The sequence below is a fragment of the Aquarana catesbeiana genome, linkage group LG03 (genome assembly GCF_042186555.1).
Source record: "Aquarana catesbeiana isolate 2022-GZ linkage group LG03, ASM4218655v1, whole genome shotgun sequence".
NCBI classification, from domain to species: Eukaryota; Metazoa; Chordata; class Amphibia; order Anura; family Ranidae; genus Aquarana; species Aquarana catesbeiana.
In genome coordinates this window covers 634951371-634977988 of record NC_133326.1, presented here as the reverse complement: position 1 = coordinate 634977988, position 26618 = coordinate 634951371, and the positions used below count along the sequence as shown (strand labels likewise).

General features: G+C 43.2%; 1 protein-coding gene across 2 annotated transcripts in view; it reads right to left on the bottom strand.

The window, feature by feature from the left end:
- Nucleotides 1-13802: 13802 nt before the first annotated feature.
- The window catches only part of LPAR2 (lysophosphatidic acid receptor 2), a 107913-nt gene continuing 95097 nt past the window's right edge, over nucleotides 13803-26618 (bottom strand). For both annotated transcript variants that reach the window (XM_073622510.1, XM_073622511.1), the window contains exon 3: nucleotides 13803-16761. In XM_073622510.1, the coding sequence (XP_073478611.1) occupies nucleotides 16463-16761 (299 nt within the window). In that variant the 3' untranslated portion in view covers nucleotides 13803-16462. The remainder of the gene's footprint in view (nucleotides 16762-26618) is intronic.

Sequence of the window (26618 nt, the reverse complement as noted above, 5' to 3'; positions counted from 1 at the left end):
CATGACATGTTTTGTGAAAGCAGAGGCCCTGGAGAATAAAATGGGGGCAGTTTCAATTCTTTGTGTAGGGCAATATTTGCGCAGCTTCTTATCAAACGCATATTTTCAAGGAAAAAAATACACTAAAACAAATTTTAATGGACACAAACTACTTACTACCCAATTTTGTGGGAAAATATAAAAGATGGGGTATGTGTGGAGTAAATAGACACCAAACATGTCAAGACTCCAAACTTGCGTGTGCCTGTGAAATGACGGAAACCCAGACCCTAAAATCTTTCATAGATGGCACTTTAAAGAGGAACTGCAGTCTGCTCACACAATTTGTAATAAAAACATCTTTGCCATTCTGAAGCTTCCCTCCAACCACTTTGCATATTATTTTATATATACTGTAGTACTTTGGATTACGAGCATAATTCGTTCCAGAAGCATGCTTGTAATCCAAAGCACTCGTATATCAAAGCAAGTTTCCCCATAGGAATCAATGGAAACTCAGATAATGCGTTCCAGTGCCACTACTGGTGTATGCGGTACCGCATGTGGCCAGAGATGTGGGGGCGCCGGAGACCGCTCTGAGACACTCTGACACTCACAGTGTCTCCGAGCGTCTCCGAGCATCACCAGGCGCCCCTGCACCTCTGGCCACATGCGGTACTGCACACCCCAGAGGCTTGAATCCTGCCCATCTTGCGAGACAGCGCTCGCAAATCGAGTCAGCATTTTTTTTAAAAATAGCTCATATTGTAAAACGCGTCACTCGCAATCCGAGGTTCCACTGTACTGTGATTCTGTGCTTGCCAAATATGCTGCAGAAATCTCCCTCCACTGAGTCTGACTGCAGCCATTTTAACTGTGGGCAGCTGAAGCTGCTGCCTGTTCACTTCCTGGACCTCCAGCTCTGCAGCTCTCATTGGCCCTCTTATGACTCATCCCCTCCTCCCTTCCTGGCAAACTCTCATGAGAGTGAGAGAGAGAGCTGTGCATGATGTCACATAGCTCCCGACTGTCCCTGATTTGGAGCAATGTCCCTCTGTCCCTCTTTCCTCCTCATGTGCTCCTCATTTTGGTATGATCTATATAGTTGTATATAACATGCATTTTTTATCTTTAAAAAGATGTTTCCCAGTGCTAAACCTTTCACCCAATTTCTAAGTTGCTGCATTTGTTTCAAAAGCCAATATAAAGGAATAGTAGTGGTAAAAAAAAAAACACTTCTGGGTTTAACTAATCATTATTTTTGTATAATTCTCCTTTAAGGGGGTGTGGCAGGGGGCGTGTCCTATGCCTACATACATTTGCTAATAGGTGTCCCTCGTTCCCATCTCAAGAAGTTGGGAGGTATGATGTCATAAGCCTAGGCTAATGACCAGGCAAGAAACAGGAAGTGGGCTGTATAAGGTATTTACTGGCAGAAAAAAAAAATGTTTTACTATTCAAAGTTAAAACAGCAACAAGAGCAGAAGATTTAATAGATGGAAAGATGAAAAAATGACTGAAGTTCCGCTTTAAGCCCTGGTTCACACGGCTGCGATTTGACAGACGAGTCTCACCCCATTGCCAGCAATGGAACCGTTCAATTCATAGCGTCTCAAGCTGCAGCGACTTTTTTGGATTTCATTGCGACTTGCATAGACAAATTCAAGGTGCAAACTCAGGCATGAATGGGGTCTTGAAGCATATCTAAACCCGAAGATGTACTGTATATATATTAGAGCTTATAAGTCCTTCGATGTGGTGGCTGCGTTCGTTTTTTTCCCATTACTTTCACATTAATTGACAAATAACAGACTTCCTGTCCCTGGGTGGCTACGCTCACTCCTCCACTGTATCCATGTTCAGGATGGACTTCAAGCATGTCTACCTTGGTTCATCTCCATCACATGGGAGTTCGTGGGATCAATAACTTACAGGAGGAAGATAATAGAATTTTTGGACACAGCAAAACACCCCATTCACACTTTTGTGACTTTGGACATCAAAGCCGCATGACAAGTGGTACCCCATGTTCTCCAATGATAACCATTCATATACACTCACCGGCCACTTTATTAGGTACACCTGTTTAATTGCTTGATAACACAAATTGCTAATCAGTCAATCACATGGCAGCAACTCAGTGCATTTAGACATCTAGACGCGGTGAAGACGACTTGCTGAAGTTCAAACCATGCATCAGAATGGGGAGGAAAGGGGATTTAAGTGACTTTGAACGTGGCATGGTTGTTGATGCCAGACAGGCTGTCTGAGTATTTCAATAACTTCTGATCTACTGGGATTTTCACACACAACCATCTCTAGGGTTTACAGAGAATGGTCCAAAAAAGAGAAAATATCCAGTGAGTGGCAGTTGTGTGGAGGAAAATGCCTTGTTGATATCAGAGGGTGGAGAAGAATGGGCAGACTGGTGTGTGATGATAGAAAGAGAACAGTAACTCAAATAACCACTCATTACAACCAAGGTATGCAGAATACATCTCTGAACACACAAATCGAACCTTGAAGCAGATGGGCTACAGCAGCAGAAGACCACGCCAGGTGCCACTCCTGTCAGATAAGTACAAGAAACTGACGCTACAATTCGCACAGGCTCACCAAAATTGGACAATAGAATATTGGAAAAATGTTGCCTGGTCTGATGAGTCTCAATTTCAGTTCTGACATTCAGATGGTGGGGTCAGAATTTGGTGTAAATAACATGAAAACATGGATCCATCCTGCCTTGTATGAACAGTTCAGGCTGGTGGTGTAATGTTGTGGGGGGGGGGGATATTTTCTTGGCACCCTTTGGGCCCCTTGGTATCAGCTGATCATCTTTTAAACTCCATGGCCTACCTGAGTATTATTGCTGACCATGTCCATCCCTTTATGACTACAGTGTACTCTTCTGATGGCTCCTTCCAGCAGGATAATGCACCATGTCACAAAGCTCAAATCATCTCACCACTGGTTTCTTGAACATGACAATGAGGTCTCTGTACTCCAATGGCCTCCACAGTCACCAGATCTCAATCCAATAGAGCACCTTTGGGATGTGGTGGAACGGGAGATTCGCATCATGGATGTGCAGCCGACAAATCTGCAGCAACTGTGTGATGCTATCATGTCAATATGGACCAAAATCTCTGAGGAATGTTTCCAACACCTTGTTGAATCTATGCCATAAAGAATTAAGGCAGGTCTGAAGGCAAAAGGGGGTCCAACCCGGTACTAGCAAGGGGTACCTAATAAAGTGGCCGGTGAATGTATGTGCGACTTAAAGTACTTCATGAACTTATGCACTACTGCAACTTGAGGGCCATAGACTGTTAACCCTCAAAAGTTGCATGAAAGTTGTACCTAAATATTTTACATGCAGCAGTGGTACAACAGCGGGTCTGACTTTGCAGAGGGACAACAAGTCACATCTAGGTTGCCCCCATCCAAAGTTGCCCTCCAAAGTGGTACAAGTGTGAATGGGGCATTTGGGCATTTACATTGTATGACGATTATGTGTACAGCATTCATTCGCTTTTCCATGTAACATATATTGTGCATTTTTGTCTGATGTGGATTTTATATTTTTTTACGCTACTTTATTAAAGATTATATTTTATCCATTTCTGAGTGGGTGGTCTGTCAAAGTCCCAATTGAGGGGGTTATTTTCTTTGTTCCTATTGATAGGGATGGGACCACCACGCTCTATATCAAGGGTCTTCAAACTACGGCCCTCCAGTTGTTCAAGAACTACAATTCCCATCATGCCTAGTCATGTCTGTGATGTCAGAGTTTTACAATGCCTCATGGGATGTGTAGTTCCCCAACAGCTGGAGGGCCGTAGTTTGAGGATCCCTGCTCTATATGATATGATGGGAGCCTCTCTTCTACAAGTGTGAATGGAGCCTTAATTCTGTTTCTTGAAGTCCAGTGAGGGATACAGAAAGTAATAAGGGGTCTCCAACCTGAGGCCCTCCAGCTGTTGCGGAACTACAAGTTCCATGAGGCATTACAAGGCTGACAGTTGAAAGCAAGACTCCCAGAGGCATGATGGGACTTGTAGTCCAACTGAGGTATGGTCAGCACAGCAATCGATCACTAACAGGCCCAACGTAAACAATGGGGACTTGGGGACTGCCTATAGCTCAAAGAGCCACCTGAAGGTCCTTCCACCTGATACTGACATGGAACGAGACCGAAACGTCCACCTGGTGGAATTTCCAGAACTTGCAAACAAGACAAGACAAATTGGGAAACTTAAACCCTTGGAAAGAGTTGGCCAGTCCTCCCAGCAGGGTCACAGACCACAATAAAAACTTGGCAGGGGGTCTAGCTTTTCTCTACTCAATCCAATGCTAAAAAAATCGTTTTGCCATGCTTTAGGGTCCCTTTCTCTGGGATAAAATGATGTAATTATTACTAAAACATTAAATTCTGAAGTGCTACAATCTTTTATACTGCTGGAATTATCATTTATGTAGATGCTACATCTATCTTTCCAGCCCTTATTTGGGAAGAATAAAAGCCCTCCCTCACAGTAGGACTGGGCTTGGATGGGTTAAAAGTTTAGTCTACGGCAGTGGTCTCCAAACTGTGGTCCGAGGGCCAGATGTGGCCCTTTGCTTGCCTTTATCACTTTTCCTCCAGCTGATACCAATGAATGGGGTACAATTCCTCCCATTGGCACCATTGATGGATCATTATTCCTCCCACTGACACCATTGATGGGTCATTATTCCTCCCACTGACACCATTGATGGATCATTATTCCTCCCACTGACACCATTGATGGATCATTATTCCTCCCACTGACACCAATGAAGGGGTACAATTCCTCCCATTGACACCATTGATGGATCATTATTCCTCCCACTGACACCATTGATGGGTCATTATTCCTCCCACTGACACCATTGATGGGTCATTATTCCTCCCACTGACACCATTGATGGGTCATTATTCCTCCTACTGACACCATTGATGGAGCATTATTCCTTCCACTGACACCAATGAAGGGGTACAATTCCTCCCATTGACACCATTGATGGGTCATTATTCCTCCTACTGACACCATTGATGGGTCATTATTCCTCCTACTGACACCATTGATGGATCATTATTCCTCCTACTGACACCATTGATGGGTCATTATTCCTCCTACTGACACCAATGAAGGGGTACAATTCCTCCCATTGACACCATTGATGGATCATTATTCCTCCCACTGACACCAATGAAGGGGTACAATTCTTCCCACTGACACCAATGATGGGGCATTATTTCTCCTACTGACACCATTGATGGGGCATTATTCCTCCTACTGACACCATTGATGGGGCATTATTCCTCCTACTGACACCATTGATGGGGCACAATTCTTCCCACTGACACCATTGATGGGGCATTATTCCTCCTACTGACACCATTGATGGGGCACAATTCTTCCCACTGACACCATTGATGGGGCATTATTTTTCCCACTGACACCAACAATGGGGTACTATTCCTCCCACTAAAACCAAAGATGGGGCATTGTTTACTCCCACTGATGCCAGGGCATTTTCTACTCCCACTGGTCATAGTCTGGCCCCCCTAAAGCTTGAAGGACAGTAAACTGGCCCTTTGTTTAGAAAGTTTGGGGACCCTTGGTCTAGGGGACAGTAAAAGTACTTCTACTTATCCGATCCTGCGCTCCCTCGGAAAATGGTGCTCCCATACACACTTGCAGCGGCCTGTCCTTTAGAGTCCTCAAGCAGTCAACCCTTCCACTTCAAGGGAGGACTTCTACTCCCCATGAGTTCAGTTTTCCCTATGATTGACACCGTTTCTCGCTGTATATGGTTTTCTTAAGCAATTTTTTTTTTTACAGTTTCTTACCTGGAGACTATGTCAGTAACATTACTTTCTGCTGTACACTGACAGCTACAAGCTCCTGGCTTTGGGCTTCCTATGGAATAGACCTGATAAGCCACCCAACAGCCAACTGAAGGAGCGCACAGCGAGGCATGATGCAGAAGGTACTAATACATGGATGTGGGATTTACATACACTTTACCAATTACCGACCGCGCTATAGCCGAATGACTGCTGAGTTCTAGGACAGGGCGCTGATTATCAGTGTCTTGATTATCAGTGTAGTCCCAACAGTGCTGCCAATCAGTGCCCATCAGTGCTGCCAATCTGTGCCCACTAGAACTGCATGATTAATCATTAAAAAAATCATGATCTCGATTCAACCCCCCTCACGATCTTAATCCGACATTCCATTCAACTTCCACTTTAAGCACTCCTGACCCCCTACATTTGGCATATCATTTTTTTTAGGGGGGGGGGGGGAGTGGGAACCTAGTTTTGACAGATACCCAACTCCCACTTCTGCTCGGGCCACCTAGGCAGCCCCTCCCTCCCTGCAATCTTCTGGGACGCGTCACAGGTCCCAGAACATTGCCCGGCCATTCAGGACACGCATCATAACTCGTGCATGCGCAGTGCGCACCAGGATGTGAAGCCGCAAGCTGTCACAGCAGGGTGCCCACACTTGTGATGCCAGCGCCAGGAAGAGAAGAGGGGGAGAACCAAGGCTTCGGGTGGCTGCTTTGCTGGATCGTGGAATAGGTGAGTGCGTGTTTATTAATAGTCAGCAGCTACACTTTTTGTAGCTGCTGACTTTTAATAAACACGGAAATGGCTGGAACTCCACTTTACAGACTAATGCCCCGTACACACGGTCGGACTTTGTTCGGACATTCCGACAACAAAATCCTAGGATTTTTTCCGACGGATGTTGGCTCAAACTTGTCTTGCATACACACGGTCACACAAAGTTGTCGGAAAATGCGATCGTTCTGAACATGGTGACGTAAAACACGTACGTCGGGACTATAAACGGGGCAGTGGCCAATAGCTTTCATCTCTTTATTTATTCTGAGCATGCGTGGCACTTTGTGCGTCGGATTTGTGTACACACGATCGGAATTTCCGACAACGGATTTTGTTGTCGGAAAATTTTATAGCCTGCTCTCAAACTTTGTGTGTCGGAAAATCCGATGGAAAATGTGTGATGGAGCCTACACACGGTCGGAATTTCCGACAACAAGGTCCTATCACACATTTTCTGTCGGAAAATCCGACCGTGTGTACAGGGCATAAGGCCTTTTCTGACACTTGTTAAAATCAGTATTTTTTGCTAGAAAATTATTTAGAACCCCCAAACATTATATATATATATTTTTAGCAGAGACCCTAGAAAATAAAATGGCGGTCGTTGCAATATTGTATGTCACACTGTATTTGCGCAGCGGTCTTTCAAGGAAAGCAGTCTTTTTAGGAAAAAATACACTTTACTTTTTTTTAAAAAAAAACAGTAAAGTTAGTCAATTTTTTTGTATAGTTTGAAAGATGATGTTACGCCGAGAATCGTGATTTTTATGCTAAGCAAAAAAATTGTGATTCTCATTTTATCCAGAATTGTGCAGCTCTAGTGCCCACCAGTGCTGCCAATCAGTGCCCATCAGTGCCTCCTTATCAGTGTCACCTATCAGTGCCCATCAGTGCTGCCTATCAGTGCAGTCTCATCAGTGCCACCTATCAGTGCCTCCTCATCAGTGCAGCCTCACCAATGCCTCCTCCTCAGTGCCCATCAGTGAAGGAGAAAAATTACCTGTTTGCAAAATTTTATAACCAACTGTGAAATTTTTATTTTTTTAAAAAAAATGTTCGGACTTTATTCGTTTATTTAACAAATAAAAAAAAAACCCAGTGGTGATTAAATACCACCAAAAGAAAGCTCTATTTGTGTGAGAAAAAATGATAAAAATGTGTTGCATGACCACGCAATTGTCATTTAAAATGTGACAGCGCCGAAAGCTGAAAAATGGTCTGGGCAGGAAGGGGGGTAAAAGGGCCCAGTAGGCAAGTGGTTAAATAAGGAGGCCCCCGATAGACATCATACGGCCCAAAGCTGAACTCTATGGATAAGTAGATATGGTCTATATACAAAAGACATGTGTTCTTCCTTGAATTTTGATGTGCTTTGTGTATTTCTTCCAGATCTTTGCATCAATCTAGGGTGAGATTTTACCTCTGTGTAGGAGCTTCCTGTAATAAAGACCAGTCACTGCTGCTCTCTCTCCTTGTGCAGGGTGACTGGTCTTGTCTCCGCCCCCTCCTGTAGTTTTCTGCAGGCAGTCTGTAGTGGGCGGGGTCTTCTGGGTCCCTCCCACAGCTCTGCTCTCTGCACAGACTATGTACAGCACAGGGATGATTTTCACTGCTACTTCTACAAGGTAATAACTGGGACTGTAAAGGCAAAGTGGACTAATATTCTTTGTGGCTGTTGAAAAATATCTTGCATAAAAGTTTTTGCGCCTGGAGTTCAACTTTCATTCCAATTAGTTTGGCTGGCTGTTTTATTTGAATTTGGCATGCCAGAAGTTACATCTAGTGTGCAGTACCCAGATTCCCCACTAAGGGGGTTTTATTTGAATTTGGCATGCCAGAAGTTACATCTAATGTGCAGTACCCAGATTCCCCACTAAGGGGTACAATTTCACAATTGATGGACTTTTATTAGACAAAACTGTAATACTATCTGAACGTAGTTTGAATTCCTATGGAGAATGTATGACAGGTACGGAATACTTGTATACATATCCAGTGAGTAGGAAACACAAGTTCATTTTCAAGTTTGTTTTCCTGTACTGATTACGTAGCGCATGGTAATTTAGCGCCAACATTTTTATAGTTGATAAATATCATAAACTTGTTCTGGTGCATACAATTTTTGGCATACAATTAACCACTTGACCTCCCGAAGGTTTACCCCCCCTTCATGACTAGGCCATTTTTTGCGATACGGCACTGCGTGCAGCCGTGCGACGCTCTACCAAAAATAATTCATATTCTTTTTTTCCCATAGAGCTTTCATTTGGTGGTATTTGATCACCTCTGCGATTTTTATTTTTTTTTTACATTTTTTTTTTTACAATTTTGAAAAAAAAACCCCAATACTTTTTACTTTCTGCTACAAAACACATCCAATAATTTTTTTTTATAAATCACATTTCTTCATAAATTTAGGCCAATATGTATTCTGCTACATATTTTTGGTAACAAAAAGAAACCCCAATAAGCGCATATTGTTTGGTGTGCGCAAAAGTTTTTGCATCTACAAACAACGGTGTATATATACTGATTTTTTTTTTAACTAGTAATGGCGGTGATCAGCGACTTATAGCAGGATTGCGATATTGTGGAGGGCAAACTGACACTGGGAATCAGTGCTAAAAAATATGCACCGTCACTGTACTAATGGCACTGGCTGGGAAGGCGTTAAACATCTAGGGCGATCAAAGGGTTAAATGTGTGCCTAACCAGTGTTTTGGTATACTGTGTGAGGTGCTTTTACTAAGGGAAGTGATGGATTTTATTCCCTGCTTTGTGGGGGAAAGAAAATCCATCACTTCCCCGCTGACAGGACAGAGCAATGTCTTGATTACATAGGGAGAACCCTGTCTGATGTGTCTCCTAGACCAGTGGTTCTCAACCTCAGTCCTTAAGTACCAACAACAGGCCATGTTTTGGGAATTTCTCTTAGATAAAATAGCTGTCCAAAATACCAAGGCATTGACTCGGATTTAAATCACCTGTGCAAGATGAAGGAAAACCTGCAAACATGATCTGTTGGGGGTACTGGAGGACAGGGTTGAGAACCACTGTCCTAGGTGATCGGTGGTCATCCATTGGCCAGCACCCACTGATCGGCATCTTCTGTGTATAATCTCAGTACAGCCGGGTCGCCGGTGGCGTGTGCGCCCGCTACCTGGAAGTGCCCGATCGCCTACCTAGTACGTGATCTGGAGCAGCAGAGCCGCCTTGCTGTTGTATATATAAGTGATATGGTCGGCAAACGGTTAGTATTAGTTCACAGTGTGTCCTCTGACAATGTGGTCATCCTCCTTACTCCTTTGTCTACAAGTACCTCCAAGGCCTTGTTCACGTGGCCATATCTAAGCGTACACCCAGGAGAAGGGCCACCTCTGCAGGAGTTCTGAGCATCATCTGCTGGTCACCAGTCCCATTCATGTCTATTGGGACAAAGTAACTGTACAGACGCCCAATCTGCCATCCATGTGGGTGCATCTCTGAACTCACACTGTCTGCATTCTGGGACACACAGCCACACCAGCACAGCTGTGAGCGAGGCCTAACAGGTCACGTTTTCAAGATTTCCTTCACTTTGCACAGGTGTTTTAAACCAATGTCAATGGCTTGAGCTATTTTACCTAAGGGAAATTCCCTTGTTGAGGGTACTTGCAGACTGAGGATGGGAACCACTTTCCTCAAACGTTAGAACCATCTTTGTTCAGGTATCATTCAAGGGAAGCATTTACCTCCTCCTGGTGCCTGTGTAAAAGCCTATATGTTCTTCAATGTTTCACACAGATCAGCCACTCTGCTGCCGGCTTTCTTCTACAAAGATACAATGTACAGTCCAAGTCAGTGGTCTCCAAAGTGTGGACCTTTGCTTGCTTCTATCCGGTCCTTGGGGCATTATTCCTCCCACTATCAGCAACAGTGGGGCATCGTTTCTGCTACCGACACCAACAATGGGGCACTATTCGTCCCATTGATACCAATGATGGGGCACGATTCCTACCACTGACACTAACGATGGTGTACTAGTCCTCCCACTGACATCAACAGGGCACTTTTCCTCCCACTGACACCAATGATGGGGCACTATTCCTCCCGCTGATACAAACGATGCACATTATTCCTCCCACTGACACCAATGATGGGGCACTATGCCTTCCACTGACACCAATGATGGGGCACTATGCCTTCCACTGACACCAATGATGAGACACTATTCTTCCCATTGATACCAAAGATGGGGCACTATTACTCCCCCTAATACCAATGATGGGGCATGGTTTACCCCCCCCTGACACCAGGTTGTTTTCTTCTCCCACTGGCCACAGTCCGGCCACCCAAAGTTTGAAGGACAGTAAACTGGCCCTTTGTGTAAAAAGTTTGGAGACCCCTGGTCTAAGCGATTATAGGTCAAGAGAAAACCATCCCTGATGCCTGTATCAGAATGATGACATCAGTCTCCTAGACTGCTCCTCTCTACCAAAATTCAATCACTGCATTTAAGGCCCCATTCACATCTGTGAATAGCCGGAACATGAGCTTGTGTTTTTGTGCATTTTTCATGCTTTAAGGGCCAGTTCACACCACATGCAGTCCAGTGCGTTTTTTTTCCTGCATCAAAAACGCATGGAAAATAGGGTATATGGTTTTCAATGGCATAGTTTACACCAGTGCTTGCAGTTCCAGAAAAAAAAGTAGAACATGCTGGATTTTTCCTGCACTGGAACGCTGTAAAATGCATCAAAAATGCACTGGAACGCACCGGAATGCACCAAAAACACACTGCAACACACTTATCCTTATTTAGGGCCAGTTCACACCATAGAAACGCAGTCTGGATGCCCTCCAGATGCTTTTTTCCATGTGCTTTTTGATGCAGTCCAGTGCATTTTTCCCCCATTTTTTTCCTTAACCTTTAATAAGAACATGGGTGTTCCAGTGCATTTCCATGAGTTTTTGTTACTTTTTACAGCGTTTTTACAGTCCAGTGCAGGAAAAATGCAGCATGTTCTACTTTTTTTTCTGGAAATGGAACGCACTGGAACTGCCAGCACTGGTGTGAACTATGCCATTGAAAACCATATAACCTACTTTCTATGCGTTTTTGATGCAGAAAAAAAATGCACTGGACTGCATGTGGTGTGGACCGGCCCTTAAGGTTAAGAAAAAAAGAGAGGGAAAAAAAAAAAAAAAAAGCACTGGAATGCATCAAAAACGCACTGTTATGCATCAAAAACACGCATGCAGAAAAGCACCTGGAACGCATCCGGACTGCGTTTCTATGGTGTGAACTGGCCCCAACATGGATTATGCATAGGGCAGACTATTTACTTGAATGTGATAAATGCCCCAAAGTAGCCCCTGTACTTTTTTTGGAACGGAATGTGGCGCTTTTTGGTGATTTTGCCAAAAAAAAATGAGGCAAACGTGAGCCCATTACCCGCATTTAGGTGCCATAACATTTAAAGGCAACACATGCATGATGCGCGTTTGCAACACGTTTCCAAAACGCGCGGCAAAGCCCACATTTTTTTGAGCGGTTTGCCGTGCAATCAGAAAAGGGAAAGTGAATGGAGCCTTAATTATTTTGGGTGAAGCATTTTTGAACAACTATATTGCTGCTGTATGTTGTGACTGGTCAGACCTTTAAAGTTTCTGATTTGTCCAATTTTTTTTCTTCTTAAAAAAAAAAAAAAAAAGTTAGGACCACTTTGTGATCTGAAGTGCCACCTGTCCAGATTAGAGAGTTCTTCTTACATCCTGCCCAGAAGGAAGTGAGAGGAAATGCCCTTAATTGGGTCACAGACACAATAAAACATTGACAGCTCTGACACTTACATGGTAAATCTGCCAGCAGTCAGGTATTAAATCTACAATGTAGGTGTGGAGGTTTAAGAGAAACAAATAATAACAGGCAATGTGCAAAATTCTACAATCTGTTCAGCCAGCTGTACCATCATTTATGTGGCCCTGGTAGCCAGCGCTCTCTTCTACTACCAGTATGTGGACGGACCTTCAACACCTTTCCCTGAGATACAACCACCAGTACCTGGTCAGAGAGATATTAGTGCTGAAGAGTTTGGCAGGAAAGAAGCCTTCAAAAGTGAGGAATAAATGGGCAATTAACCACCCGGCCATTTTTTGCGCTATGGCACTGAGTTACTTTAACTGACAATTGCGCAGTCGTGCAACACAGTACCCAAATAAAATTTGTCATTTTTTTACCCACAAATAGAGCTTTATTTTGGTGGTATTTGATCGCCTCTGCATTTTATTTTATTTTTTTGCGTTATAAACAAAAAGAAAAAAAAAAAAAAAAAAGACCGACAATTTAGAAAAAAAAACAACAACATTTTTTACTTTCTGCTATAACACATAACCAATAGAAAAATCGAATTCCCAATAACCGTATATTGATTGGTTTGCGCAAAAGTTATAGAGTCTACAAATTACGGGATAGATTTATGGATACTTTATTTTTTACTGGTAATGGCGGCGATCAGCGACCTATAGCGGGACTGCGATATTGCAGAGGACAAATCAGACACTGACACTTTTTGGGGACCAGTGACACTAATACAGTAATCAATACTAAAAATATGCATTGTCACTCTGACACTGGCTGGGAAGGGGTTAACATCAGGGGTGATCAAAGGGTTAACTGTGTGCCTGACCAGTGTGTACAGTGGGGAAGGTGCTTTTACTAGGGGAAGGCATTGATCCATGCCCCCCAGAACGGCGATCTGACTTTACATAGGCAGATCGCCGTTCTGGCTTTCTGCCTAATGATCGGCAGGGGCCGGCTGACATCAAGTCTGCGGTACCTGCCGATCAGCTCCCGCTGTGTATAATCATCAGAAGCGGCGCGCCCCAGACCCGGAAGTGCAGGATCATGTACTAGGTATGTGATTCTGCGCAGCAGAGCCACCTTGCCGCCGCACTGTATATATAAGTTATATGGTCGGCAAGCGGTTGAAGCTTGATTTCTTGAGGACCTCATGAAAACTAAAAATTTGCAGCTGAAAAACAGATAAAGAAGCTGCTATATCAAACCACATGTGGTTCATTAACTACATGGACGGGGACCACTGGTTGTAAGAGCCGCCATGTTTGTTCAACTAAATTTTCAATAAACATGTTCAAAATCAGGAAAAAAAAAAAAAAAGAGAACTTCTGTAACCACAAAAAACATTTATATAGAAGTCAGAGACAAAATATATGTTTATATACATATTTAAGCATATCTTTTATATACAATAAATGTTTCTTTTTAGGTTAGTCATGGTATTACTGGTCCATCTGGGAGTCCACTTTGCGTATCACAATTAAAAAAAAGGGGGTCATTTCAAACATTAGATCCGGTTGTTCAAAATTTCTCATCCTCCCAAAACTTGAAGTAAAAAAAGATGCTTGACTTGACAAACATGTGTCCTCTTCCACTTAAAGGAGCTCAAATCACCCCACAATCCTTTATTATATCCAGTATATCCAGAGTTATGCTGCTTAATTTTACCAGACAACGCCTTGTGTAATGTCTTCAGACTGGTGTGGACAAACAAAGTGACACTAAAGGTTCATTTTTATGTATTTTTTTAAAATAACAAACGTATCATACTTGCCTCCACTGTGCAGCTCGTTTTGGCCCCGAACCTCTGGGGTCCCTCGGTGGCTCCTCCCCACATCAGATAACCCCCGTGGGAGAAGCACTCTCCCAGGGGGTTACCTTGCGGGCGCGCTTCCGAGTCCAGCATTCGGCATCCATAGCCGCCGAATGTATGACTCGGCCCTGCCCCACGGCGGCCACGTCATTGGATTTGATTGACAGCAGTGGGAGCCAATGGCTGCGCTGCTATCAATCTATCCAATCAACACGAGAACCCCCTAGCAGAGAGACGGCACATCCCTGTGGGACAAGTTTGAGGGTTCAGGTAAGTAAACCGGGGGGGTGGGTGGGGGGGGTGGGGGTTAGGGGGATGCATTAAGGTGAAAAAATACGAACCCTTACAACTCCTTTAATGTCTACACCAGTGTTTTTCAACTCCAGTCCCCAACAAGTCATGTTTTCAGGATTTCCCTCAGATGAAACAGCTGTGGTACTTACCAAGGCAGTGAAACTGATCAAATCACCTGTGCAAAATAATGGACAGCCTGAAAACATGACCTGTTGGGGTGCTTTGAGGACTGGAGTTGAGAAACACCGGTCCACACCTTGGAATGTGAAGCCCAGGACTTCAAGGAACACTGGTGTGTTGTCCTCTCATTGGTGGGCTAACTCTTGCCTTTTTTTTTTTTTTTTTAACGTGAATCCAAGGGATCCAAGAAAAAGAATGTAGTATTCTGTGCTAAATTAACCAGTTGACCTCTGGAAAGTTTTACCCCTTCATGACCTGGGCATTTTAACTGGAAATTGTGCGGTCATACAACACAGTGTACACATGTGAAATTTGTATCATTTTGTCCACACAAATAGAGCTCTCTTTTGGTGGTATTTGATCACCACTTTTTTTATTAAAAAGACCAAAAAAAAAAAAGAGATTTTCTACTTTCTGTTATAAAACGTATCCTAGTTAGGGTCACTGACACCGACATCCCTAGTGATTAATTCAGTGATAATACTGTATACTGACATTGTATTAATGACACTAGCTTGGAAGGGGTTAACATCTAGGGGCAATCAAGGGGTTAACTGTGTGCCTAACAATGTATGTTATGTGTAGCTTTTAACTTTACTATCTGGCTATTTTTTCTCCCTGCTTTGCAGGAAGAAGAAACAGCCAGATCGCTGTTCACACTACACAGATTTCTTCGTTTTTGTGTGATTGGCCACAGCTGATCAGCTGACTTCACCCAAAATCATTGGCAGAAATCAGCTGCCAAACTTGTGCTGTGTCCAATCATAGCACAGGTCGGCAGGGGGAGATGTGCATGTGAGCTCCAAACTCAAAGGCAAGCCAGCAACGTATAGGAACGTCATCCAGCCCGCCTGTGCAGTTCAACTACAGTAAAACTACTGTGGCTGGGCGGCAAGTGGTTAAGCACTGTTGCCTCACAATGGTTCAACACTAGTAACAGGTTTACCCTGCAAGTGGCACAATATAATGAATTTTGGAATTGCACCTTCTAGTCTTAAAGGGACGGGTGCTGTAGGCTATGTTTCAAGTAGCAAGTTGGGCTGGAAACCTTTAAAGATATACATTGTCCTTGTATACTCCATGTGACTGTTTGTAAACCATATTCACGCCAATACAAAAAAACTTATTGAAAAAAAAATGATATATATATATTTGTATTTCAAACTATAGTCTTTCCAGAAATCATTGTTCCTAAAATTTTAACACATTACAATATGTCCCAGAGTTTTCCCTCTTAGCAACCAACTTTCGATTTAAGGCTCATTTTTCTCTCTTTAGGGCTTTCATAAGCCTTGTAAACAGCATCTCATTGTTCTGTAGACATCTCAATATAGTCACTGGCTGAATGGTTCCTGCTGCCAACTTCTTCTCATGGTATCCGAAGCTTGACAACATGTGGCATCCTATCGTTCATAATGACAAACTGGTCCAAATTGTGGTACCTTAGCTTTGAAGGTACAAATACAGGTCAGAAGAACCATCATTTAGTACCAGTGTACACAATCCAGGACCCAGACATTGTATTTTCTTATAGAAAGATACTGGTGGTGTAATTTGGTCATGCTTCACATAAAATATAAAAGTCCGGCCTTGCAGCCCATTTTTTTTGGTTATTGATGGAGTCAGTTCCAGATCCATGGCACCATAGTGGCAAGTCTGCTTTTAGGTTCAGTCCAGTGAGAGCCAACAACAGACATTTCTAAAGTGTAGAGTCCCTAACCAGATGTCCATTGTCAGCCAGTATTCTCCTCTCTGTGTTTGTAGACTTGACGGAAGTTGTGTATTTGGAGCCTCGGTTACAACATAAGCAGAGGATCTGTTTGAAGGTTGCTCTCATCTCATTGTCTCTGTAAGAGTAGACAATAGGGTTGATGACGGAGTTGATTTCAGCAAGAAGAAGGAAATACTTTTCCACGGTCAACACATCACAAGATTTGCAGCCTAATCCATCCAGAAGGAGGATCACTTGCCCTGGTGTCCAGCAGATCACAAAGGCGCCTATGAAATAAAGACAGACAGGTAGGGAAGTAAGTTAGGGGAATTATAATACAGAATTCCAAAAAAAACAAGAAAACAAAAAACACAGTCATACTACTAGCAGAACCCAAACAGAAGGATAACACTAACATGGAGACCCAAGCAGGTCGGTCGTATTTATAGAGAATTGTAGTTCACTATTCTGGTGTCTAACATTCCATGCTTATGATTGGGCACCAAGGATGGGATGCTAACTACACATTATTTACACAGTTATTCATTATTACACAGTTCATTACATAATAGCAGTGGATCTAGTGGTTCTGTTTTGTTACATGCCATATTCCATTGAAAAAAAAAAAAAAAAAAGACCTCCGGTAGTAGTAAAAACCAGGATGCACCAGTTCTTTCAATGTTTCAGCACTTAAGCTGGGGGGTTAAAAGTGGAAATCTTAAGACCAACATCAGCGCTAGTACACAACAATTACGTTTATAGGCCCTTAAAGTGAACCAGTGGCCAGGCTGTGGACATTCGTGAATTTAACTATTCTTAACAAGCAGTAAATGAGCTTTACAGCAAGCTCTTACAGACCGCTTTTGTAGCTGCAGGTACTGTGCAGCAATTCATTCTCAAAGTTCACAACTGTAGCCCATGAAGACTTTCCCTTGGCAGCTCAGTTTACCCTGTTTGCGTCTCTCTCCAATCAGCCTTCAAAACTTTAAATGTAAACTCATAGGCAACTTCAGTGCTTCTGCTGTGAACTTTGAGGATGAGCTACTCCTCGGTGTGTAAAACTACCGAGGTAAGCTCGTTTTCAAGCTTATTTACGCATTGTTGGAAACATGTAAATACTTTTTTGGTCACAGTTTTTATGAGAAGCATTCACAACTCGGTTTAAAAATATGAATGATATGCATGATTAGTAATTAAAGGTTGATCTCTTCCCCTTCATTTAAGCCGGCCATAGATGGTTCAAATCTTAGCTGGTCCCTGCTGAACCTGGCTGAGATTTGAACTATCTATGGGGAGGTTTTGGGGAGGTTGATTGCACTCAAGTGGATCCATCGATTGCCTTGGGTACAACCATGTTGGACTTCTAGCATGTGATTATTGCCAGCAGCTATAGCCGCTAGCAATCATTGTGTTCTTCTGGTAGGGACAGCTCCCCATCCCTAGCTCCATGGGAGGGATTTCCCCATCAATACTGTTGCAGGAACAAACACTAAGGCGGCTGCATTCACACCTGAGCGTTTTGAATCACAGGCAGAATTCAAACCGCTTTGCTAAGATGACAAATTGCACAATGCGAATTTCAGATACTGTTAATTTTAAATGGCACGTAAAAGCGCAGTGCGGTTCTGCCTCAATAAATCCCGGCAAACCGCATCACGCAAAGCTTGTCGCCGTAAAGGAGCTTCTGATCCTTTTTCGGGCGACAAGCTTCACACGATGAGGTTTGCCGTGATTGCGACAATCGCGGCAGAACCGCACTGCATTTCTAGGTGCCATTAACATGAATGGCATCTGAAACTTGCCTTGTGCGATTTGTCATTTTAGCAGAGCGTTTTGAAATCATGGGCAGAATCGTGGCAATTCTGCCTACAATTCAAAACGCCCAGGTGTGAATGGCGCCTTACTGTTCCCTAATCAACATTGTGGTTGCAGGAGAAAATCGCATCATCTATGGCCTGCCTTAGCTTTCTTATCTGAGTTTGACAGCTTGGAAGAGTTTACCTGATGTCTAATGCTACAAATTATTATTTTTTTTTTGCATGCTATCGAAAAAGGTAAAGTTACGAAAATTTTCATACGACAAAATAAAAATTCGGAAGTGATGTATTGTGTTGTATTGGGACAACTGTACAAAGATTTTTGTACTTGTCCCATCAGATAATTTCACATGAACTGTCGTGATCAGCTCTTGAAAGATGTGTACTAACCATCAGATTATGGTATGATTTTTTGTCTGATTTTCTGATCGTGTGTATGGACCTTCACAGCTGCTGCAATCTGTGGCTGGTTTTCGTTCATAATAGAAGTTTAAACCAGACTACACTGTAGTAATATATATTAAAAGATGGTGCAATCAAGAACAGAGACTGAATTTATGGGCTATAGTGCTTCTAGCCTCAGCATCATAGGCCAGATCATAGGACACTAGACCTGTTTAATGGTTACACCCTAGTGACTTGCTCTCTGATATCATAAGATTGCAGCCAGCTCTGCCATATAAAATGGGTGTATGCCTAAATCCAGCAGACAAGGAGTTAAATGCAATTAATCCACCCTAAATCTGTGAAATGGAGAAACGCCTCTTCTTAGAGACGTAATAATTACAATGACCTTGGCCATTCAGTGAGTTCTTGGAATGTTTTATATAATAGGTTGCAGGCTTTCTGCATTTCATGTCTCCAGTGGCTCTAAGCAAGGTCCCTATCTTGTCGTGACTGCACTGCTAAACATGCCTCTCCAGACACATAAATAACACATTTTATACATCTTCTTAGACATAATACAGGAATGCCATGAACAAACTGCATTGAAACAAGGCTGGAGTTCTGCAGTGAGAAGGGTAAAGAATTGGCTGAAGGCAGGATTGTTTGTATTTTCATGACAATCTAATTCCATCTGACGCCTTTCCAGTAGAGATCAGAAAAGAAAAAGGATGAAGATAATAGAGTTGCGATGGACAAAACAGTTAAACTCAAATTCTTCTCAAAATAAGTTTAGAGTAGAGAGAATTTGCACTATAAGGTCAAAAGCATGCCGAGACTCCTTCAAATTATTACATTCAGGTAGTTTTAGTGATTAGTACTGTTTACGAAGACATCTGTTTGCTTCCAACCATGCGGCAGCAATTCGGGGAGAACCTTTTTGTTCTAGCAAGACGTTGCCTCTGTGCACAAGGCCAGCTTCATAAAGATGTGGTTTGACGAATTTGGTGTACACAGAGCCCCGACCTAAAACTTCCTGAGCAGCTCTGAGATGAATGCAAGCCAGGTCTTCTCGTCAAAGATCAGTACCTGACCCCAGAATACTCTTGGTAGCATGGGCACAAATTCTCCTGAAAACCTTACCACAATGGTGGAGGCTGATATAGTCAAAACAGGAGAGGTGGATCCATATAAACTCCCATGTGTCTTTGAGGGTTCTCATATTTCCGCGTCATTGTATATCTAGTAAAAGTTAGTCACATCCAATGTCAATGTCACATGTTTTGTAACGTTGAAGATTTTTCGTAGCCTATCCAAGTCCTTGAACACGTGGCTCGGATAAGCTACGAAACGTCTTCAACATTACAGAACAAGTCCAGTTTAATGTGACTATCTACTACTAGATAGTACCTCCATTGGTCTTGGTCCACATGTCCAACAAGCTCATCAACAAGGTGTGATGGTCAGGAGTCCATTTTTGGCCATAAACTATAGATTGCAAGGACATGTTGGAAACCTCCCCAATAGTGAAATCCAGTATAGAAAATTTTGTTGACTACAGTTCAGCATTAAGATGTCACAGAGATGAGATAGATGTTATCAGATACAGATATGGCCAAAAGCATGCCGACACCCCTTCAAATTATTGCATTCAGGTAGTTTCAGTGAAGAGTATAGTTTACTAAGACATCTGTTTGCTTCGAACCATGCGGCAACAGTTCAGGGAGAGACCTTACCTCTGTGCACAAGACCCGCTTCATAAAGACATGGTTTGCAGAGTGGTGTGCACAGAGCCCAAACCTCATTTTTACTGAGCACATCTGGGATGAATGCCAGCTAGGTCTTCTCGTCCAGGACCAGTACTTGACCCCACAATGCTCTTTTGGTAGAATGGGCACACATTCTCGTGAAACCTTACCACAATGGTGGAGGCTGTTATAGTCAAATAGGGGACAGGAGGATCCATATTGGCTTCCATGTATCTTTGAAGGTTCTCATTTATCCAGTTCACTATATCTAGAAATAGTCATATTCAACTGAACTTGTTCTGTAATGTCTTCAACATTACAGAACAAGTCCAGTTGAGTGTAAATAACTACTACTTGTTCTTGAAATGGAATGTCCAACAAGCTCATTAACAAAGTATGATGATCTATTTTTGGCCATATACTTTTAAATCCCAGGAAGTGTTGGTAAACCTCCACGATAATGTTATACCATATAGAATTTTTTTTTGGGCTGTAGTTCAGCATTAAGATGCCATAGAGATAAGAGATCAGGGGCAGGCAACCTTTCATGGGGTTGAGATCTACCTGGACAACATGAAGGAAATCAAAGATCCCCGGGAAGGGGTGGGGTGCATTTTTTTTGAAAAAATAAAATATCAAGCCCCCAATAAAAAAGATGGCATGAAGAACACATAGTGTGTCACAGTAGTGTCCTCTGCCCCTTCACATCACTCCCCCCCACAGTAGTATCCACTGCCCTTCACATCACTTCCCCCACAGTAGTATCCACCGCCCCCCCTTCATATCAGCCCTCCCCACAGTAGTATTCCCCCCCCATAGTAGTATCCTTTGCCCCTCCCACAGTAGTGTCCTTGCCCCCCCCCCCCCAACAGTAATATCCTCTGCCCCCTTCACATCACCCCCCCCCCTTTTGTGTCCTATGCTCCCAACCCGATAGCAATGTCTTTGCCCCCTTCAGATCACGCCCTCCCCCTGTAGTGTCCTATGTCCCCCATAGCAGTGTCCTCTGCTCCCCACTCCCCCACAGTAGTGCCCTCTACCCCATCCATATTACCCATCTTCACCACTGTAGTGTCCTCTGCCCCCCCATAGCAGTGTCCTGTGCCCTCCACACCCCCCCCCCCCCCACTGTAGTGTCCTTTGCCTCTCCCCACACAAACAGTAGGTAGCACTCTCCTACCTTACACATGTGTACAGCAGAGTGGAGAGCGGGAGGCAGCACACTACTGGATGGAGGGTGGGAGCGGACGCTGCCGGAGTTAAGTTTTCACATTAACAAGCTAGTGATTGGTTGCTAGGATCGACCGGCATCCGTGCAACCAGTCACTTGCTGGTTAACTCGAAAAGTTAATTGAGGCAGCTCTTGCTCCCACCCTCCATCCAGTACTGTGCTAGAGGCTGAGGGAAATGACCGGCAAAGCAGGGCTGTGTTCAACGGCTTGACCGACCCCTGAAATAGATGTTATCAGATACAGGGGATTTAGACTTCCTAAAGTAACCTTTTTCAACAATTTTTCTGCAGTGGATTGCTCTTTAGAGGGTGTTGAGAGGCAGTGAGGTGGTGTCAAATTGTCTCCTTGATGCCCATTTTCACTTGAATGGGTTGCATTCATGTGCCATACTGTCCGCCGAACTCTACAGCTGCATGTTTTTGCTGCCCCCCCAACCGCAAGTGTAAACCAAGCCAAATAAATCTATCAATATTTACAACAGAGATAATAATATCAAACAGCAAGCACGTAAGTCACAAAGAAATTTATGAAAAAACATGGCCATAAAAACACGGAAAATACGCTCAGTGAAAGATCAGGTGTGCTGCAAGGAAAATAATACGCTGATAGAAGGAGAGAGCAGAGTGACAAAGATATGAATTTATCAGACTATTGCTTCTTCTTTCACTGTCCAGTCACTGGGTGTGGGTGGGGAGGAGACCTGTAAGTGAAATTGAAGCCGTAACAGGAAAAGTTCAGGTCACATCTCTGGCTGTCTGACAGAGCTGTGTAAATCTCTGGACAGAATGGACAGATATACAAACACATTGGCAGGTACAACAATATATGCATTTTGTGTATTTAGCTGTTTACCTGCAGATCAGCTTTAATATGTTCAGACACTTTTCAAAAATAGTGTCCATTGCAACTCAGTGGAGTGTAAAAAGTAAAAGTGTTTGTATTGTTTATAGCAACCAGTTGGATGTTTTACTTGGTTTTTTTGTAACCAGCATTAGATAAAGGACAGCTGGAATAGGATGTTCTCTAATCCTTTCATTGCATGTTCCTTGTGACCAATTACTGCCCAAGTAAATGAAAGAGCCCAGCTGAGGACATGCAAGTCTCTCACCATCTATCGTCCTCAGTGGGAGATCTGCACATCTATGGGTGAGCTAAGGGCTCATTCACATGTGCAGCAAAAAAAAAAAAAAATAAAATAAAAACTCACTATTTAGAGGGTGTTTGACAGGCGGTGAGGAGGCAACATACTGCCTCCTCACCCTCAGATTTAACCCTGTAGGTGCTGCACCACTGCCCTCAATCACGATATTGAACAACATACAGTAGCCCCATAGACTTGCATGGGCCTATGTTTGGCAGCTGTAACAGCCACTGAATGCTACACTTGTATAGTTGCCAAGATTCTCAAAACATTTTTAGGGACACTTTTTTGATGTAGGCGGAGTATCATTTTAATTAGGGGTGGGGCACTCACTTGTAGGCGTGGCCTAGCAGGTGATAAAACATGTGGCATGCAAAGCGATAAATGGGCGTAATCTTAATTATGCAAAATATTGGGAGTGGCTTAAAGGGGTGTGGTTAAATAGAGTGAGATGCTTACATAGTGGGGAATGTGGTAATATATACAGAAAAAAAAAAAAAAAAAAAAAAAAGGAGAAAGAGGGTTGGAGGGAGAGAGAAAAAAAAAAAAGAAAGAGAAAGAGAGAAAGAGAGAAGGAAAGAGGGACAGAGAAAGAGAGAAGGAAAGAGGGACAGAGAAAGAGAGAAGGAGAAACTTTCAATTACTGTTCGGGCATAATAAAGCCTTTTCTTCCTCACCTCATGCAGTTTGCAGGGCAGCTCAATGCCACAACACTGGAAGCCCGGACAGCACACCCATTGGCTGGGACGCGGTGCAGCCTGCCTCTTGCTACCTCCTCAGCCAATAGGTATCTGCAGTTTGCTCTTACAATCCTCCCAACTGGGAATCTCCCGACTCCCAGCCCATCCAGCAAGGCCTGGATGACACAGCGACTATCTGCACACCACACCGGGGTGACAGCAGAGCAGAGTTTTTCTGGGGAATCAGACCCTTGACACAGTCCTGCCCGGGACAAACCCTATTTTCCTGGATTTTGCCTTGGACATGCTCAGACCGGGACATGGGTCTGAATGCCATAAATGTCCTGGGCAAATCGGGACTGTTGGTCACTATGCATTTGTGCTATAACATATGTACAGCCCTTAGCGGATGCATGCCCTGGTTCAGGTGGGTGGTTGTCGGGCAGTAAAAGTACAATGTAACCACCTGGTTTTACAGCCACCCCTTGCCACATGTGTGAACAAACCCTTAGTGATCCTTTTTAAAGCTCTTCATAATGTGAAGGATTCCCTTTACAAGGCAGGGGGCATCTTTTCATGGTTTTTTTCATGGTTGGTGAGGTCCTAACTGGCTAAGTTTTAGAAACATGGCAGAATGTAAACAAAGGAGCCTGCCACCACCACTGAAAAACTCATACAGATGTACTCTGTGTATACATTCCCTGGAGCTAGACATAATGAAGCATGGAGAACATTTGGTATTAGCGTGACTTCATATTCCTCATCTGTGAGCATTTCTAAGTCGCAGTCTTTCCCAAGCATTGACGTGCAAGCAGTGGAATTCCAATTAATGCCCAAACAATGTCCTTTAGACTATATAAAGTGATTTATGTTTGTATTTTTTCTTTAGAGAAGGTCAAAGCTGAACTCCAGCTTTTGCTACATTTTACATAGTTTGTTTGGGCCAAGCTGGTCCAAACGAACTATGGGGTTGATTTACTAAAACTGGAAAGTGCAAAATCTGGTGCAACTCTGCATAGGAACCAATCAGCTTATAACTTCAGCTTGTTCAGTTAAGTTTCAACAATAAAACCTGGAAGCCGACTGGTTTCTATGCAGAGTTGCACCGGATTTTGCACTCTCCAGTTTTAGTAAATCAACCCCAATGTCCCTTACTAACACATGAGGCCGCTGGATGTGCGATATAAACTGTATATAGCTAAGGCTACATACAGCATACCACACTGTGTTCCAGGTGCGAGCCGAGACCTTCCTGTCTCATAACCGGAATTCAATAGAGTATCTGATTGGTGCTCAGGCAATTCGAGAAAGTGATGTATTCTAGCAATGAGGCGGGCTGATGATGTCACAAGTTTCGGCTTAAACCTGGAACACCGTACGGTATACTGTATGTAACCTCAGCTATATACAGTTTATAAGTAAAAAGAAAGGGGGCGCACTGCTCTAGTGCGTTATCCAACAAATTATTTATGTTTGTGAGTAAACTTTTTTTGGTTTTATCAGATATTTTTAGACTTGTAAACTTGCTCATCAAGCCACATGGGTGGCTAGTCTCTCTCAAATCGCTTGGACTACCAGACCAAGGTAAAGGGGTTCCTAAATGGGACCCTGCTGGCTGACGCATTTTTCGAAGGACCAACCTTCTTCAGAGCCTGGTTACAAATAACCATTTGTAACCAGCCGAGGTTTATTCCATCTATGGGGCAGGTTGGTTGTACTGAAGTCTATCCATCAATCATTGTGTTCTTGGAAAAGAAGAAAGAAATGGCTGCACATCCAGAACTCCTGATTGCCTTTTATTGTTCACAAAGATAACACCAAGGACACCAAACTGTGGTCACGTAGACGCGTTTCACACATACATCTTGTGCTTAATCATTACTGATTAAGCACAAGTAATGATTAAGCACAAGATGTATGTGTGAAATGCATTAACACCAAGGACACCAAATTGTGGTCACGTAGATGCATTTCACACATACATCTTGTGCTTAATCATTACTTATCAGTAATGATTAAGCACAAGATGTATGTGTGAAACATGTCTACGTGACCACAGTTTGGTGTCCTTGGTGTTATCTTTGTGAACAATAAAAGGCAATTGGGAGTTCTGGATGTGCAGCCATTTCTTTCTTCTTTTCCAAAAACACAATGATTGATGGATAGACTTCAGTACAACCAACCTGCCCCATAGAAGGAATGAATCTCGGCTGGTTACAAAATGGTCATTTGTAAGCAGGCTCTGAAGAAGTAGAAGGTTGGTCCTTCGAAAAACGCGTCAGCCAGCAGGGTCCCATTTAGGAACCCCTTTACCTTGGTCTGGTAGTCCAAGGTTGCAGGAAAGAAAACTGCATCATCTATGGCTTGTTTAAGCTCAAAATTTTCTGCAATAATGAATGGCTATCCCAATACAAGACTCTACTAACAATACAACATAAACGTTCAGCCAACAGCCCAGCCAAAACAGCTAGAGTCTGTAATGCGAGTGAGGTGGTGGCTTCACAAGGTCAGGTAACAATTAAATATACTAAAAGTTTAATAGTATTTATAAGTGAGACCCAAATGATGGAAATGTAATACGATGGCTGTATATTCTCCTATAAAACGGCTTTATTCAGTGGCAGCTGGATGTCTCATGAGTCCAGCCTAGCCTGCAGGGAGCGTCCCCGTGTGTCACCGCGATGTGACACTGACTCACACTTGTATAAAGGACTCCAGCTGTGCAAACATTTCAGTCATTCCATCCTTAACAGGCAGAAAGGCTCCGAAAATCCAGATGTTTCAGCTTATAGCATCCCTACACATCTACATACGCTAAGCAGACCAGCCACAACTCTGTTTTATAACCCAGACATTGTACAGAATACCATAGTCAGCATTTCATTCCATATAAACACAGATCCATCATAATGCTTACATTTGAGGATGCAGGACATCTCTATCTATCATAGGATATCATCTGGATGGGTACCATAAAACACTACTATAGTAAACTCCGAGCAAAAACAGAATTTCCATTATGGATGGAGTGAAGTGGGATGGGATCCCCTGCTGGGACTTTTTTCCTGTTTACACAGTTGTCTAAGAATAAGAGAACCGTCTACACAACCTCCGGCACTCCATTGTCTATGGCCTGCATTGA